This window comes from Oncorhynchus masou, chromosome 24 (assembly GCF_036934945.1).
Source record: "Oncorhynchus masou masou isolate Uvic2021 chromosome 24, UVic_Omas_1.1, whole genome shotgun sequence".
In the NCBI taxonomy this organism is placed as follows: Eukaryota; Metazoa; Chordata; class Actinopteri; order Salmoniformes; family Salmonidae; genus Oncorhynchus; species Oncorhynchus masou.
Genome location: NC_088235.1, coordinates 21,093,164 through 21,111,700, shown reverse-complemented (window position 1 = coordinate 21,111,700; position 18,537 = coordinate 21,093,164). Strand labels below are relative to the sequence as shown.

The window sequence follows — 18,537 nt, the reverse complement described above, 5'->3', positions numbered from 1 at the left end:
TGGTGACCACAGACCACTTCTCAGTTCCTATGCTTCCTGGCTGATGTTTTGGTCACTTTTGAATGCTGGCGGTGCTTTCACTCTAGTGGTAACATGAGACGGAGTCTACAACCCACACAAGTGGCTCAGGTAGTGCAGCTCATCCAGGATGGCACATCAATGCAAGCTGTGGCAAGAAGGTTTGCTGTGTCTGTCAGCATAGTGTCCAGAGCATGGAGGCGTTACCAGGAGACAGGCCAGTACATCAGGAGACGTGGAGGAGGCCGTAGGAGGGCAACAACCCAGAGCAGGACCGCTACCTCCGCCTTTGTGCAAGGAGGAGCAGGAGTAGCACTGCCAGAGCCCTGTAAAATGACCTCCAGCAGGCCACAAATGTGCATGTGTCTGCTCAAAACGGTCAGAAACAGACTCCATGAGGGTGGTATGAGGGCTCGACGTCCACAGGTGGGGGTTGTGCTTACAGCCCAACACCGTGCAGGACGTTTGGCATTTGCCAGAGAACACCAAGATTGGCAAATTCGCCACTGGCGCCCTGTGCTCTTCACAGATGATAGCAGGTTCACACTGAGCACATGTGACAGTCTGGAGACGCCGTGGAGAACGTTCTGCTGCCTGCAACATCCTCCAGCATGACCGGTTTGGCGGTGGGTCAGTCATGGTGTGGGGTGGCATTTCTTTGGGGGGGCCGCACAGCCCCCCATGTGCTCGCCAGAAGTAGCCTGACTGCCATTAGGTACCGAGATGAGATCCTCAGACCCCTTGTGAGACCATATGCTGGTACGGTTGGCCCTGGGTTCCTCCTAATGCAAGACAATGCTTGACCTCATGTGGCTGGAGTGTGTCAGCAGTTCCTGCAAGAGGAAGGCATTGATGCTATGGACTGGCCCGCCCGTTCCCCAGACCTGAATCCAATTGAGCACATCTGGGACATCATGTCTCGCTCCATCTACCAACGCCACGTTGCACCACAGACTGTCCAGGAGTTGGCGGATGCTTTAGTCCAGGTCTGGGAGGAGATCCCTCAGGAGACCATCCGCCACCTCATCAGGAGCATTCCCAGGCATTGTAGGGAGGTCATACAGGCACGTAGAGGCCACACACACTACTGAGCCTCATTTTGACTTGTTTTAATGACATTACATCAAAGTTGGATCAGCCTGTAGTGTGGTTTTCCACTTTAATTTTGAGTGTGACTCCAAATCCAGACCTCCATGGGTTGATAAATTTAATTTCCATTGATAATTTTTGTGTGATTTTGTTGTCAGCACATTCAACTATGTAAAGAAAAAAGTATTTAATGAGAATATTTCATTCATTCAGATCTAGGATGTGTTATTTTAGTGTTCCCTTTATTTTTTTGAGCAGTGTATATATATATTTATATATATACTGTGTTTCACCATCATTGTGTATAGTTTTGTGTATTGACAGACCAAACCATGAAATCACAAATTTATATTATTATTTACCTTTTGTCGGACTGTTTCTGTCCCATTGTGCATAGTCGATTTAAAGTGGTCAGGATCCAAATGTTGTAGAAGTGTGTTTGGGTTGAAAATCATCTGTGCGGTGGAAAGTAATTTGTCTGCCTGGCCTTAATCCACCTTGCAGTCGACTGTGAAGTCATTGAATGGGTCAATTAAAAGCCAAGCAGGAGTGGTGCACTCAGTTCCAATGGCATGTCTTTGTCTCTGGTTATTGGCCATTGATCACAGTTGAAAAGCACCTCTGTGGATATAGGCAGCAGCAAATGCCAAAAGCAAAACGTTCAGTCTCTTAGAAGGGTCAAAGTGACAGGCAGGACCATTGAACAAAGACCACACGTCTCAAGTAATATTAATTGCGTAATATTTTGAAGCAGCATATCTCTGTGAAGGAATTATGAGTAGCTAATATGTTTGTGGAAAATACTGTATGTGAACATCTACTGGAGTGGGTTACTGGCCAGCCTTTTGAGCCAACTGCTAAACCCACATTTTATGGAAACAGATGGTTTAAAGCTCACTTAAAAAGTCTCATTTTTCTAGAAGAATCCTAAGTTAGATGGAGTAGGTCAATTTGTATCACTTTCCATTGGGTTACAGCAATACAACTCTGATGGGGTTTATTGGTTTCAGGTTACTGTGGGAGAAGCAGTCAAACAGACATTGCTTGCACTTACATTAGTGTACATATGTCATATTTTCCACTGGTTGCCAAGCTCAGCAATATAACCTCATCATACGGTACACAGCCAGGCGACTTCCTGTTTACAGGCATGAACAACAACAGAGTGGGTGAGCTAATTTTGCACAGCCGGGGCGTCATTGATTAGAAGTTGGTTTGTATCCACCACCCCTGATAGCTGGCCTTGTCGTCGATGGTCAGTGTACACCGCCGGGCCCCTAAAGCCCTGTTTATACCTGGTTCTAACATCCTTTGTTCTGATCTTGTCAACATTCTGATTGTGCGCACATTTTTAGACAGGTGTAGACGATTAAGTCTCATTTTGATCAGAACTTAAGGTAGTCAGGGATCTAATGTGTCTGGATATCTTACAAGTGTAGACGGTTTTAGACAGTGAAACCATTTAAATCATCATTATCCCGTCTTCTAAAATCTTTGCCCTGTGACGCCATTGACTTATGGCATCAATATATGTCTTAAAATGAATAATTAAATATTATTTTATAAGAAATAATAATTTATTAATAATTAAATAATAAATAATAAATCATTTGCATACAGGGGGACCTGATATCTGATTACAATGCAGGCACAATGGAGTGAAATGAGACACATTTGTGCAACAGATACAAGGTGGGCACAATCAGAATGAGGACAATATCAGGACAAAGGATGCATGTTAGCACCAGATATAAACAAGGCTTTAATCCCCCCCCCACAGTCCCCAACAACCAGATGTTCCGGTTGTCAGGAGGAATGGAAATAATGGAGAGAGAGCCTGTGACGCTAATGGAGAGAGAGCCTGTGACGCTAATGGAGAGAGAGCCTGTGACGCTAATGGAGAGAGAGCCTGTGACGCTAATGGAGAGAGAGCCTGTGACGCTAATGGAGAGAGGGCCTGTGACGCTAATGGAGAGAGGGCCTGTGACGCTAATGGAGAGAGAGCCTGTGACGCTAATGGAGAGAGAGCCTGTGACGCTAATGGAGAGAGAGCCTGTGACGCTAATGGAGAGAGAGCCTGTGACGCTAATGGAGAGAGAGCCTGTGACGCTAATGGAGAGAGAGCCTGTGACGCTAATGGAGAGAGAGCCTGTGACGCAACTTTTTTTTTCTTCTCGTCAAGACCGGAATATAGGGCATGGTTTCCAAAACAAAAATCCATTCCCCTTGTGAAAGGGGGAATGGAAGCTTGTTGTGTGCAACAAGGAGTGGCAATTGAGAATTCAGAGTGGTTAAGTGGGTTAAAATCTTCCTGAAGTCAGAGGGTGCAGAGAGGGGCATGTCAAATGCTGAGATTTGGCACTTTAGCAAGTCTTTATTCATATAGCAAAACCAATTTTATTGAATTGTCCATGCGGTCTATATTAAATTGAACTTAATTTAACATAACAGCCTCATTAGTGCAGAATTTCTACTTAGAATATCAAAGGGGCACTATTTTTGTGGAACGACCCTATTTCAAAACGGGGTGGCAGGGTAGCCTAGTGGTTAGAGTGTCGGACTAGTAACCGAAAGGTTGAAAGTTCATATCCTTGAGCTGACAAGGTACAAATCTGTTGTTCTGCCCCTTAACAGGCAGTTAACCCATGGTTCCTAGTTGAAAATAAGAATTTCTTCTTAACTGACTTGCCTAGTTAAATATAAATAAAAAACTGTGCCCTCCATGTCTACAATGGGAAGAGCCAATAGTAGCAGATGGTTATTGAACTCTATAAGCAGCATGTCATACTGATGAGTAAGCTGTAACCAGTGGAGAAGCCTAAGAGAAGATATCCATATTGTACAACCTTCCCTTGAAATAGTGTAACTCTTTCTACTAACTCCCCTATCAAATCTGTTTTGATCGAAACAGCGTACCCTTCTATCGTCAGAGGCGCCAGGCCTGTAATAGAATATTTCATGGATATTAAGAAAACATCTATCTGCCTGTTGTTTACTAGCCTGGCTGACGCGACTCACATGGTACACAGTTTAGGAGAGCCGTGACGCACAAGTCCAGGGATCATCAACTAAATTCAGTGCAGGCTGATTTTTTCTTGAGCGGATGTTCTGGAGGGCAGAAAATAATTAGAAATAATTTGTAGACTGCAAATTGACCGCAAGAAACCCAACCAGATGTAATATGAATAAATCATAATTTAAAATCATGATTACATTTGTATATGATCACGTGCCTATTATGCGTGAGAATACTTTGAAACAGAATACCCAAATTAAAATCACTTCGAGGTGATTTGCTGGCGCTTTGACAGTCTAATGTCCAACAACGCAGGGAACCACTTTAGATACGCTTTAGCCGACATCCGCATAGATGATGTTTGGATGATGTAAGAGGTGGAACTTGCATTAGAGCTGTAAAATCCACAAGCGGCTCCTGGCATTATACCTGGGCATTGCCATTGGCTACACGGAGTCGCGTTAAGAGAAATCCCATGCAGCCTTGTTTACAAGTACAAACACTGGAATGTGAGATGTAATCTACACCTCGATTAGGCTGATAAAAATCCTCAGTATTTTGTTTAATGATTTTCAATGTGAGTTATTATTTCTACATAGCCTACACTTTCTCTTTCTGAACTTCTAACGCGAGTGAGACGGATGTGGCTTCATGACAATGATCAAAAGAACAGCTGCTCACCGATTTGACAGTTCCAATGCAGAAATTAATCAAATACAAAAATGAAAGGCTAATTTCAAAGTCGGAACAAATCCAGCGTGAATATAAATAGATGGTCTTGGTAGTAATTTCCGACTAGATTAGCTAAATCTATGGTATGGTGATATACTGCCCTGAACAGGTTGCAAATTAATTTACAAGATAAATCAATTCTTCCCCCTACTAAATACCACTCTACAAGTTTGAAAGTTATTGTATTGTAGCGGATACATGCTATGTTCAAAGCTTGCTAAAGGAACCGCAAGTCCTCTCTGTGCTCCTCAGAGACTGCATGACACTTTAATAGGTCACAGACTGCTACTAAAGTACATTAAAGGGATCGGACACTTTTTTTCAATTTTCGCATAAAATTACATACCCAAATCTAAATGCCTGTAACTCAGGCCCTGAAGTAGGATATGCATTTTCTTGGTACCATTTGAAAGGAAACACTTTGAAGTTTGTGGAAATGTGAAAGGAATGTAGGAGAATATAACACATTAGATCTGGTAAAATACAAAGAAAAACATTTTTTTTGCATTTTTTTTTTGTTGCTCAACCCTATTGAGCTGTTGTGGGAGCAGCTTGACCGTATGGTACGTAAGAAGTGCCCATCAAACCAATCCAATTTGTGGGAGGTGCTTCAGGAAGCATGGGGTGAAATCTCTTCAGATTACCAGATTACAAATTGCTGCAAATGGAGGATTCTTTGACAAAAGCACATTTTGAAGGACACAATTATTATTTAAATTAAAAATCATTATTTTCACCTTGTCAACATCTTGACTATATTTCCTATTCATTTTGCAACTCATTTTCATGGAAAACAAGGACATTTCTAAGTGACCCCAAACTTTTGAACGGTAGTGTATATACTTTAGAAACCTAGATATTACAGGCAACATAATTACCATGGAGAATACTTTGTAGTGAAACCTCATGATCTTGCTCCCACTATTTACTTGGCTTTATTGCGTACATATTTCCAAGCTTGGGAAAATGGAAAACATGAACAATAACGTAATCTGGCCTCAGGGAGCCCAGTTGGACAGAAAATCCTGCAGCATCCCAATGTGTTCAGCCCTGACACAGCAGAAATAGCATCGCCTCATCCATGATTCAAACTGTAGGGGCAGCTGGCGGGGACAGCTGGTGAGGACTTACCCCAGCTAGGTGATGTTCCTGCCAATTGGCACTCATACACTTCACAGGAGACTTCCCCAGCAGTGGGGGCACCAAGATGTAATCTCTCCCTCTCTCTCCATTCAATGTTGAATCATCAATGTCCTCTCTTCCGCTCGCCTGGGGATATTTGGACAAAACATGAGAGAGACCAAGCGAACTTTGATGACCAGCATCCCATTGACAGTCTGGCCCTCATCTTAAACCCTGTAACGGCAACCTAATTTTAATGAACCAATGCGAAAATGAAATATTGATTTGCACGACTTTCCCCAAAAAAACATATCTGAGGGGAGGCATTACACTTTTACACCTCTTAGATTGTTGAATTACTTTTTTAAATCATACTTTCCTCTGACAAGGTTAGCTTGAATAACAAGGTACCCGTTGCCATGTTCCTCCATTTCCTTGGCAAAGAAATGCTAATGAAACCAACCAGCCATTTTTTCAGTAGGGCAACAGTAGGGCAACACATGGCAAAGTAATGGTTCTGTGTGGGCGTTTGAATGGTCAGATGTAGTGTGTGGGTGGACAAGATAATGAGATGAACATTTTCAACCAGAACCAACATAACCATTACAGTTTAATAGACAATAGATGAAATGGCCAAGAATAGACAGGGCAATAACTTTCTACATGAAGAAACTAACAGGAATACTGAAGCTAAACCACTGACTTCCTGTATGTAAATAGAACTGCATGACTCTGGCCCTCCACATGTTCCCTTCAAACTGTGAGTAAAAAGAGAGAATTTTCAGTCCCACATCTTCAGCGAATGAAGCATTCACCCCAGAATAATAATAATGCAGATTATTATCGCTCCCACAATAATAATCTCACTGGTTGACAGGGGAATACTGGATATGTTGAAAAGCACCTAGTATGCTGCACCTTTGTGCAATTAAATCATAACCTTTTCTGAAACCAGTCATGCTGACCTGGGTCAAATATGTATTTCAGACATTTTAAGTATTTTTGCTTGATTAAGCTTCTCAGACACAATAGAAACAATGACTCTGTGCATTTTAATCAACTATGCTGGCTATAGTTGGAGGAAAGGGTTGTACAAATTCAACATAATTACTGACTAAGCCCACAGGTAACTACCTAGCCAATTATTTTATTAGAGATGTTCATCAGTTCAATGCACATGCCAGAGACTCTAACATTGATTGTTTCAAACACCTTTCTGTATACCAGCACAGTGCAGTGGAACAAAACCACAACAACTCAAAGCAATAACAAGGAATTATTTTTAAAAGAATGTCCAAACCTGGTTTATGACTGAATGCTCATAGTAGCTCAGTAGCGTGTCTGTTTATGTCTGTAAAGGTAATTATATCATGTATTGAACCATGCACTATAAGATGTCTGCAATGGAAATAATGGAAATTATTCATTTAAATGTGTCATTTAGCAGACGCTGTTATCCAGAGCGACTAACAAGGACCTTTGCTCAAGGGCACGTAGACAGATTTTTCACTTAGCCGGCTAAGGGATTCGAACCAGATTTTTTGGGGTAATAAGCCCAATACTTTTAACAGTTAGGATACCTGCTGCAAATAAACACAATCAAATAATCCCAAAAGTGCAAACTCATGCCAGGCAAGATAAATCATGTGAACCTCAAGTATCGACATATTCCACCCAGGTCTGTGGTCATATCGCTCTCTAGACAGTTTTCTGGGCATTAGGCCTAATTTGATCAATATCAGTTAAAGGAACACACTCTCAGATTGACAGAAACTGTATTCAGAAACAGTAACTGTTTAGATAACTGTTGAAGCCATTGATAATGAGCTCTTATAGGGGTGCAATGTACAGAACATTTTACAATTATCATTCTCAAACCACACTGTCAGTTGTAACCACAAGATGATGGTGGTAAGGGAAAATTACAATTTTGGGGGTACAAATAAGGACACCTAACCACAACCACTGTATCCCCAATGTTAATTTTCTATGCAAGCATCACACTGATGGGAAACTTATACATTGTTCATAAACATTTTGTGTCATGCATCTCGAGCCTCAAGCTGTAACGGTTTTCTTGAGGTGAAGGAGAGGCGGACCAAAACGCAGCATGGTGGTTATTCATGGTTCTTTAATATAGACACTATACATGAATAAACTAACAAAACAAGAACTGTGACAAAAAAACAAAAACAGCCCTATCTGGTGCAAACACAGAGACAGGAACAATCACCCACAAACACACAGTGAAACCCAGGTTTCCTAAGTATGATTCTCAATCAGAGACAACTAATGACACCTGCCTCTGATTGAGAATCATACTAGGCCGGAACATAGAAATACCCAAATCATAGAAAAACAAACATAGACTGCCCACCCCAACTCACGCCCTGACCATACTAAATAATGACAAAACAAAGGAAATAAAGGTCAGAACGTGACACAAGCTTCTTATCAACAATGGATAAATTTGGACAGCCGAACAGTAAAAACACAAAGTTCTATATATTCTCAGTTTAAGTCCTTAGCCTAGGAATTGTCAGGTTTGTCCGAAGGTGGGACACAGGATGAGATTGAAGCGCACTCGGGCTTTGCTCTTGTTCTCAGCAACAGAGAAGTAATTCAACAGGTCAAAGTGACCCATATATGAAAAGTATGAGTCCTGATGTTGGTTCACCAACCACTCCCACTTCCTGGTGTCAGCAAAGCCTGTTCCAATGTATTTAGATTGAAGATGCTCCAACTGGCTGTGAATGTTGTATCTGTCTGTCATCTTCAGGCAGATGTCTGGACAAGGAAGGAAAATTATTTCAGTGCGTATAGCTGTTATTTAGCCTATGTTACAACCTTAGCAATACCCTGATGAAGACAGCTTGGTTGTCGAAACGTTGGTAATTACATTTTTTGCATCTGAGCTCCTAGAGAGTGCGGCTCTCTTTTATTTTCAAACAACCTTAGACATTTTTTGTAATTTGCTTTGTATAGCCAGAAACTGTCCTTTAAACTTACTCTGCCAGTTGTCCACCTCTTTGGTCCTTATGCCGTTGGAAATTTAAACCAAAGAAACAGGAGAGTTTTATCAAACATACTTTTACTGCCATTATGATTTATATCACCCAACAGATGCAAAACCATGTAAACACCTGAATGAGCTTGGCTAATACACATGCATCGCGTGCATGTATTTAGCTTACATTGTGCGTGTGTAATGGACATCACACTCCTTGCTTAGCGAGTATCGCTTCCACCGGATTCAGCTCACACCGAATTCGGCTCAAACCAAACTCTGAACACAGGAACTCTGCCTTGCTAGCACACGAGACCACCCTACTGGGGTATTACCAGTCGATCCACGTGAAAAGCTAGCTATTCGGCGGCGCAAGTGGAGACACTACAGGCTGAGGAGTGAGTTTCACATCCCCATGTGCTACATTCACCCCTCAAACTTACTCCACAGCGACCCCAGAGCGACTGAGTGCAACTGTAGATCTGAGTCACGGCACCATCTGTTAGCGACATCACAATGCTTGCTTAGCAAGTACTACTTCCTCCTAATTTGGCTCACACCCAGGACCTCTGACCTGCTAGAACATGTGACCGCCCTCCTGAAGCGTCATAGCAGTCGCACAAAGTGAAAAGCTAGCTATTCAGCTGCACAAGTGGAGACACTTCAGGCTGAGGAGTGAGCTTCACACATCCCCATGTACTATATTCTCATGCCTCAGGTGATCAACAAACCCTGAGAGCCACACACTGACCCGCCTTTTGAAGTGTGATATTAACTACGGCATAATAAGGAAAACAAGGAAAGGGTGTCCAAGGGTGTAAAGGGTGTCCAATCAAAAACGCATATGTTAAATGGGTAGATCAGAGATGGGCAACTCCAGTCCTCAGGGGCCTGATTGTTGTCACACTTTTCCCCCAGCTAACACAACTGACTCCAATAATAATCAACTGGCTACCTGACAGGCTCACTCTCCCATTGAACTCATAATCTTTCTTCTGGAATCTGCAGAACACAAAAAAATTGCAACAAAAATTAAAATGTATTTAAAAAATGTATGGTATTGAAAAACCATCCCTTGGCTATTTCCTAATACCCTGGTATACGGTATACCGCCCAAGCCTGTTTCATAACCTAATACAGTACATCCAATAATAATTACTGAGCTTTGTTGACATAGCGGTGCAGGTTTCTCGTAACAACTCGAGGATTTTACATTTTATGGCCGCCGTCTTAAAAGTTGTTTTCGTGGGTTGCAAAATTAGCATGACACGAGCTGAATTAAATATAAAAGGCTTTGACATTTTACAGAGGTGGTTGTTTTTGTGAGAAATCTTCAAAAAATAACATGAAATTCAAATTAATATGAAAGCGCATACTAAAATATCATGTCATGTCTCAAAATCTATGTCCATCTTACGTCCTAGCGTCTATCGTTTTAAGTGAATGCCTGCCGTCAATTTGTGCAATACGTTAGGTGATAATGCTGATCACATTCTCAATTTCACCTGTTACATTATTTCACATTGTGAAGATGACTTAGTTCCCCAGAACAGTTGAGCCACTCACGTGTTTGTTTGAAAATAGCACAACAGGAGAAAGCAGGAGCAGGTGAGCCCAGGTGTGTATTGACAGGGGTTGTGTTTTATATTGAAAATTACGTTTTTTGTGTGATCAGGGACATGCAACTATAGTTTTCCTTCACAGAAAATACATTAGTGCAACATATTTGAAATAAAATAGCTTAATTTTTATCAAATGACAACAGAAGTGTAATAGTATTTTGGCTGGCAGCCACACAAGTAAATGTGACTTACAATGCAGAAACGATGCATGGCCATCATATTTCTAATGTTTAGCCCTATCATAGAAAGTATTTAGCCAGTTACATTTCCTAATGTTTAGCCCTATCATAGAAAGTATTTAGCCAGTTACATTTCCTAATGTTTAGCCCTGTCATAGAAAGTATTTAGCCAGTTATATTTCCTAATGTTTAGCCCTATCATAGAAAGTATTTAGCCAGTTACATTTCCTAATGTTTAGCCCTATCATAGAAAGTATTTAGCCAGTTACATTTCCTAATGTTTAGCCCTATCATAGAAAGTATTTAGCCAGTTACATTTCCTAATGTTTAGCCCTATCATAGAAAGTATTTAGCCAGTTACATTTCCTAATGTTTAGCCCTATCATAGAAAGTATTTAGCCAGTTATATTTCCTAATGTTTAGCCCTATCATAGAAAGTATTTAGCCAGTTATATTTCCTAATGTTTAGCCCTATCATAGAAAGTATTTAGCCAGTTACATTTCCTAATGTTTTGCTTAAAGTTAATCTTGCATAAATATATATATATGTTAATGTGAGTGTAGCGAAATGCTTATGCTTCTAGTTCCGACAATGCAGTAATAACCAACGAGTAATCTAACCTAACAATTCCACAACTACTACCTTATACACACACGTGTAAAGGGATAAAGAATATGTACATAAAGATATATGAATGAGTGATGGTACAGAACGGCATAGGCAAGATACAGTAGATGGTATAGAGTACAGTATATACATATGAGATGAGTAATGTAGGGTATATAAACATAAAGTTGCTAGTTATACATGTATTACATAAAGATGGCAAGATGCGGTAGATGATATAGACGACAGTATATACATATGAGATGAGTAATGTAGGGTATGTAAACATTATATTAAGTGGCATTGTTTAAAGAGGCTAGTGATACATTTTTACATCAATTTCCATTATTAAAGTGGCTGGAGTTGAGTCAGTATGTTGGCAGCAGCCACTCAATGTTAGTGGTGGCTGTTTAACAGTCTGATGGCCTTGAGATAGAAGCTGTTTTTCAGTCTCTCGGTCCCTGCTTTGATGCACCTGTACTGACCTCGCCTTCTGGATGATAGCGGGGTGAACAGGCAGTGGCTCGGGTGGTTGTTGTCCTTGATGATCTTTATGGCCTTCCTGTGACATCGGGTGGTGTAGGTGTCCTGGAGGGCAGGTAGTTTGCCCCCGGTGATACGTTGTGCAGACGTCACTATCCTTTGGAGAGCCTTACGGTTGTGGGCGAAGCAGTTGCCGTACCAGGCCGTGACTGTGCATCTGTAGAAGTTTGTGAGTGCTTTTGGTGACAAGACGAATTTCTTCAGCCTCCTGAGGTTGAAGAGGCGCTGCTGCGCCTTCTTCACAACACTGTCTGTGTGGGTGGACCAATTCAGTTTCTCCATGATGTGTACGCCAAGGAAATTGAAACTTACTACCCTCTCCACTACTGTCCCATCGATGTGGATAGGGGGTGCTCCCTCTGCTGTTTCCACAATCATCTCCTTTGTTTTGTTTTGTTGACGTTGAATGTGAGGTTATTTTCCTGACACCACACTCCGAGGGCCCTCACCTCCTCCCTGTAGGCCGTCTACACATCATACAAAGCGCTGTCTGCTGATAGGATGCCTGTTCATGAATTATCATGTTTAGAAGTGCAAAATTAGTCTGATGCCGAGGAAAATTACAATAACAAGAATTTTAGATCTGTGTTTACAACACGCAGCAAGATATTACTTAAGCGTTTTAAGTGGCTAAATTAATACGGTGACAGGGCATCATATTGTGTTAGCTTTCTGCCATGTTTGAGAAGTCAAAGCCCTTTGGATTAGTTATTTGTACAGCTGCCACTGCTATCTTGACTACCTTGCGTTTTTCTCCTCTCAGTTCTCCATGGTCTTCTCCTCCCCCCTCTTCTCCAAGCAGTCAGGCCCGTTGCCCTAGCAACTCCAGACTACACACAGACACAGCCTGTAGACATGTTGTTAGAGAGCCAGTACTGCATGTGTCAAAACGTTCTTAATTTGCACAATGTCTCTTGTTCAATTTCGCTTGTAAATGTCCAAACTCACCAAAAATTACATTCTTCAGTTTCTTGGCAATTTCTCGCATGGAATAGCCTTCATCTCTCAGAACAAGAATAGACTGACGAGTTTCAGAAGAAAGGTATTTGTTTCTGGCCATTTTGAGCCTGCAATCGAATCCACAAATGCTGATGCTCCAGATACTCAACTCGTCTAAAGAAGGCCAGTTTTATTGCTTCTTTAATCAGCACAACAGTCTTCAGCTGTGCTAACATAATTGAAAAAGGGTTTTCTAATGATCAATTAGCCTTTTAAAATTATAAACTTGGATTAGCTAACACAACATGCCATTGGAACACAGGAGTGATGGTTGCTGATAATGGGCCTCTATACACCTATGTAGATATTCCACAAGAAATCAGCCGTTTCCAGCTACAATAGTCATTTACAATATTAACAATGTCTACACTGTATTTCTGATCAATTTAATGTTGTTTTTTTTCTTTCAAAAACAAGGACATTTCTAAGTGACCCCAAACTTTTGAATGATGGTGTATGTATAACTTTATGACCTGGATTGACTGTCTTTGCGATTCATTTATTTTTGTTTGCGCTTGTTAGCATATTTAATTAGCAGCTTCCATGGAAATTCGCTATTAATTTAGCATTTTATTGCCCCCATTTGGGTACTAAACCGGTAAGACCATAAATCCCAGGGTGAGATGATGATGTAAAAAAAGAACATCTGAAGAAAAAACCCTACTGATTGATTCAGAATTGTCTTTCAAGCAAAATGACAAGAATTCAGTAGCTACATCCTTACAATCGATAGAAACATAGCAATTCTTTGGGGACCTTTATTTAAAGTTAGAGAGGAAGATATAAGACTCCAGCTTCAGATATTTTTGCAATTGGTTACAGTCAATGGCACCAGAGAACTGGAAGTAAAGGCAGCCAAAGGAAGTGTTGGCTTTGAGGATGACCAGAGAAATATACCTGCTGGAGTGCATGCTACTGGTGGGTGTTGCTATGGTGACCAGTGAGCTGAGATATGGCGGGGCTTTACCTAGCAAAGACTTACAGATGACCTGGAGCCAGTGGGTTTGGTGATGGATATGTAGTGAGGGCCAGCAAACGAGAGCATACAGCTCGCAGTGGTGGGTAGTATATGGGGATTTGGTGATTTGGTGATAAAACAGACTGCACTATGATAGACTACATCCAGTTTTCTGAGTAGAGTGTTGGGGGCTTTTTTGTAAATTAAATTGCCGAAGTTAAGGATCGATAGGATAGTCAAATCAAATCAAATCAAATTTATTTATATAGCCCTTCGTACATCAGCTGATATCTCAAAGTGCTGTACAGAAACCCAGCCTAAAACCCCAAATGGCAAGCAATGCAGGTGTAGAAGCACGGTGGCTAGTGAAAACTTCCTAGAAAGGCCAAAACCAAGGAAGAAACCAAGAGAGGAACCTGGCTATGAGGGGTGGCCAGTCCTCTCCTGGCTGTGCCGGGTGGAGATTATAACAGAACATGGCCAAGATGTTCAAATGTTCATAAATGACCAGCATGGTCAAATAATAATAATCACAGTAGTTGTCGAGGGTGCAGCAAGTCAGCACCTCAGGAGTAAATGTCAGTTGGCTTTTCATAGCCGATCATTAAGAGTATCTCTACCACTCCTGTTGTCTCTGGAGAGTTGAAAATAGCATGTCTGGGACAGGTAGCATGTCCGGTGAACAGGTCAGGATTCCATAGCCGCAGGCAGAACAGTTGAAACTGGAGCAGCAGCACGGCCAGGTGACTGGGGACAGCAAGGAGTCCTCATGCCAGGTAGTCCTGAGGCATGGTCCTAGGGCTCAGGTCCTCCGAGAGAGAGAAAGAAAGAGAGAATTAGAGAGAGCATACATAAATTCACACAGGACACCGGATAAGACAGGAGAAGTACTCCAGATATAACAAACTGACCCTAGCCCCCCGACACATAAACTACTGCAGCATAAACACTGGAGGCTGAGACAGGAGGGGTCAGGAGACACTGTGGCCCCATCCGATGGTACCCCCGGACAAGGATAAACAGGAAGGATATAACCCCACCCACTTTGCCAAAGCACAGCCCCCACACCACTAGAGGGATATCTTCAACCACCAACTTACCATCCTGAGACAAGGCCGAGTATAGCCCACAAAGATCTCCACCACGGCACAACCCAAGGGGGGCGCCAACCCAGACAGGAAGATCACATCAGTGACTCAACCCACTCAAGTGACGCCAGTGACTCAGCCAGTGACTCAGCCCCTGTAATAGGGTTAGAGGCAGAGAATCCCAGTGGAAAAAGGGGAACCGGCCAGGCATAGACTGCAAGGGCGGTTCGTTGCTCCAGAGCCTTTCCGTTCACCTTCATACCCCTGGGCCAAACTACACTCAATCATATGACCCACTGCAGAGATGAGTCTTCAGTAAAGACTTAAAAGTTGAGACCGAGTTTGCGTCTCTCACATGGGTAGCTAGACCATTCCATAAAAATGTAGTTCTATATGAGAAAGCCCTGCCTCCAGCTGTTTGCTTAGAAATTCTAGGGACAATTAGGAGGCCTGCGTCTTGTGACCGTAGCGTACGTGTAGGTATGTACGGCAGGACCAAATCAGAGAGATAGGTAGGAGCAAGCCCATGTAATGCTTTGTAGGTTAGCAGTAAAACCTTGAAATCAGCCCTTGCCTTAACAGGAAGCCAGTGTAGGGAGGCTAGCACTGGAGTAATATGATCTTATTTTTTGGTTCTAGTCAGGATTCTAGCAGCCGTATTTAGCACTAACTGAAGTTTATTTACTGCTTTATCCGGGTAGCCAGAAAGTAGAGCATTGCAGTAGTCTAACCTAGAAGTAACAAAAGCATGGATAAATTTTTCGGCATCATTTTTGGACAGAAAGTATCTGATTTTTGCAATGTTACGTAGATGGATAAAAGCTGTCCTTGAAACAGTCTTGACATGTTCGTCAAAAGAGAGATCAGGGTCCAGAGTAACACCAAGGTCCTTCACATTTTTATTTGAGACGACTGTACAACCATTAAGATTAATTGTCAGATTCAACAGAATATCTCTTTGTTTCTTGGGACCTAGAACAAGCATCTCTGTTTTGTCCGAATTTAAAAGTAGAAATTTTGCAGCCATCCACTTCCTTATGTCTGAAACACAGACTTCTACCGGGAGCAATTTTGGGGCTCCACCATGTTTCATTGAAATTTACAGCTGTGTGTCATCCGCAGAGCAGTGAAAGTTAACATTATGTTTTCGAATGACATCCCCAAGAGGTAAACCTTGAGGAACACCGAAATTTACAGTTGATTTGTCAGAGACAAACTGATATATTTCTGACAGATAAGATCTAAACCAGGCCAGAACTTGTCCGTGTAGACCAATTTGGGGTTTCCAGTCTCTCCAAAAGTATGGTCAGTTTTACGAGGGTATGTTTGGCGGCATGAGTGAAGGAGGCTTTGTTGCGAAAAAGGAATATGATTCTAGATTTAATTTTGGATTGGAGATACTTAATGTGAGTCTGGAAGGAGAGTTCACAGTATAACCAGACACCTAGGTATTTGTAGTTGTCCACATATTCTAGGTCAGAACCGTCCAGAGTAGTGAGGCGGGAGGGTGCGGGCAGCAATTGGTTGAAGAGCATGCACTTAGTTTTACTAGCATTTAAAAGCAGTTGGAGGAAGGAGTGTTGTATGGCGTTGAAGCTCATTTTGAGGTTTGTTAGCACAGTGTTCAAAGAAGGGCCAGATGTATACAGAATGGTGTCCTCTGGTTGATTAGACAATCACCAGCAGCAAGAGCGACATCATTGATATATACAGAGAAAAGAGTCAGCACGAGAATTGAACCATGTGGCACCCCCATAGAGACTGCCAGAGGTTCGGACAACAGGCCCTCCGATTTGACACACTGAACTCTATCTGAGAAGTAGTTGGTGAACCAGGCGAGGCAGTCATTTGACAATACCAGTGAATTGAAAATGTTTCCCATCTATCTTTTTGTGCAGCTGGCTAAGAGGCAGCTCACTGCATCTTCTGTGCCTAGGCTAATTATTTGCAGTAGTTTATCACTAGGTGATTAACTCATCAACACCAAAAATAAAAAATAACATAACAATGTAACCAAACTCACATGTAGGCCTATCTGGAGGTAAGCTATTCTGAACAAAAATATAAACGCAACAAGTAGTGTTGGTCAGATGTTTGTTTCATGAACAAAACACAGAGAAACGGATTATAATGCTTTGTAATGTTTAGAAAACAAATGTGTTACTAGTAAGAAGTAATGTGGTATATTGTTTTTCATTTTTGTGACCAAAATATGCTTGCACTATCTCGGGGAAGCTCATCTGCGTGCTCATCGTCCTCACCAGTGTCATGACCTAACTTCAGTTCGCCGTCACAGCCAACTTCAATGGACAAATGCTCAACTTCGATGGCCACTGGCACACTGCAGAAGTGTGCTCTTCACAGATGAATCTCAGTTTCAACTGTACCAGGCAGATGGCAGACAGCATGTATGGCGTCATGTGGGTGAGTGCTTTGCTGATGTCAACGTTGTGAACAGAGTGACCCATGGTGGGGGTAGGACTTTGGTATTGGCAGGCATAGGATACGGACAACGAACACAATTCAATTTTATTGATGGCAATTTGAATGTACAGAGACGATGACAAGATCCTGAGGCACATTGTCATTTCATTCATCCACCGCCATCACTTCACGTTTCAACATGATAACGCACGGCCCCATGTCGCAAGCATCTGTACACAATTCCTGGAAGCTGAAAATGTCACAGTTCTTCCATGGCCTACATACTCACCAGACATGCCACCCATTGAGCATGTTTGGGATGGTCTGGATCAACGTGTACGACAGCGTGTTTCAGGTTCTGCCAACATCCAACAAGTCATCACAGCCATTGAAGAGGAATGGGACAACAGCCTGATCAACTCTATGTGAAGGAGATGTGTCACGTTGCATAAAGCATATGGTGGTCACACCAGACACTGACTGGTTTTCTGATCCATGCGCCCACTTTTTTTGAAAGGTATCTGTGATCAACAGATGCATATCTGTGTTCCCAGTCATGTGAAATCCATAGATTAGGGCCTAATGAATTTATTTCAATTGACTTACATTTATATTTTTGTTCAGTGTATGTTATTAGACTAGTAGCTTTCTATATTACATTTCAGACTTAAGATGAAATCACATGGAGACACCCGTCAATGGCATGATAGTTGTGTGCGAGAGTAGCGAGCGTCAATTCACATACACTGTGTAGCGTATGCCAACGTCATTGTCATGAAAATCCTTCATGAACAGTTGTATTTTTTGCTACTGTACGTATCCCCTGAGAGTTCTTGTTGTGAGTTCCTTTTGACTTTCGATGTCCCACGGGAACCACTGTACCTGGGCTGATAGCCTATTTGACTGATAAACCTTAGTTTACAGACCAATATATTTTAAAATACATTGTTAGTTTACTTAGCATAGGGAAGATCATAATAACTTTTCTACAAACGACCCACACAATGTATTTGCTTATGTTACAAGCATTGAACCGTGTAGATGCGAGAAAAATAGACTTGATGCACTATGATGCCGTAGATGCCGTTTGAATTTAGCTTTAGTGTGCGTCTGTGTTAAGCTGTGTGTGTGTC

The 18,537-nt window shown here is 41.9% G+C and overlaps 1 protein-coding gene across 1 annotated transcript; it reads right to left on the bottom strand.

Moving 5' to 3' along the window:
* Positions 1 to 8,516: 8,516 nt before the first annotated feature.
* Positions 8,517 to 8,982, bottom strand: LOC135511568 (splicing factor 3B subunit 5-like). Its single transcript, XM_064933055.1, has one exon. It carries the CDS (start codon positions 8,748 to 8,750, stop codon positions 8,517 to 8,519), a length of 234 nt encoding a protein of 77 aa, XP_064789127.1. The 5' UTR covers positions 8,751 to 8,982.
* Between the last annotated feature and the right edge of the window lie 9,555 nt (positions 8,983 to 18,537).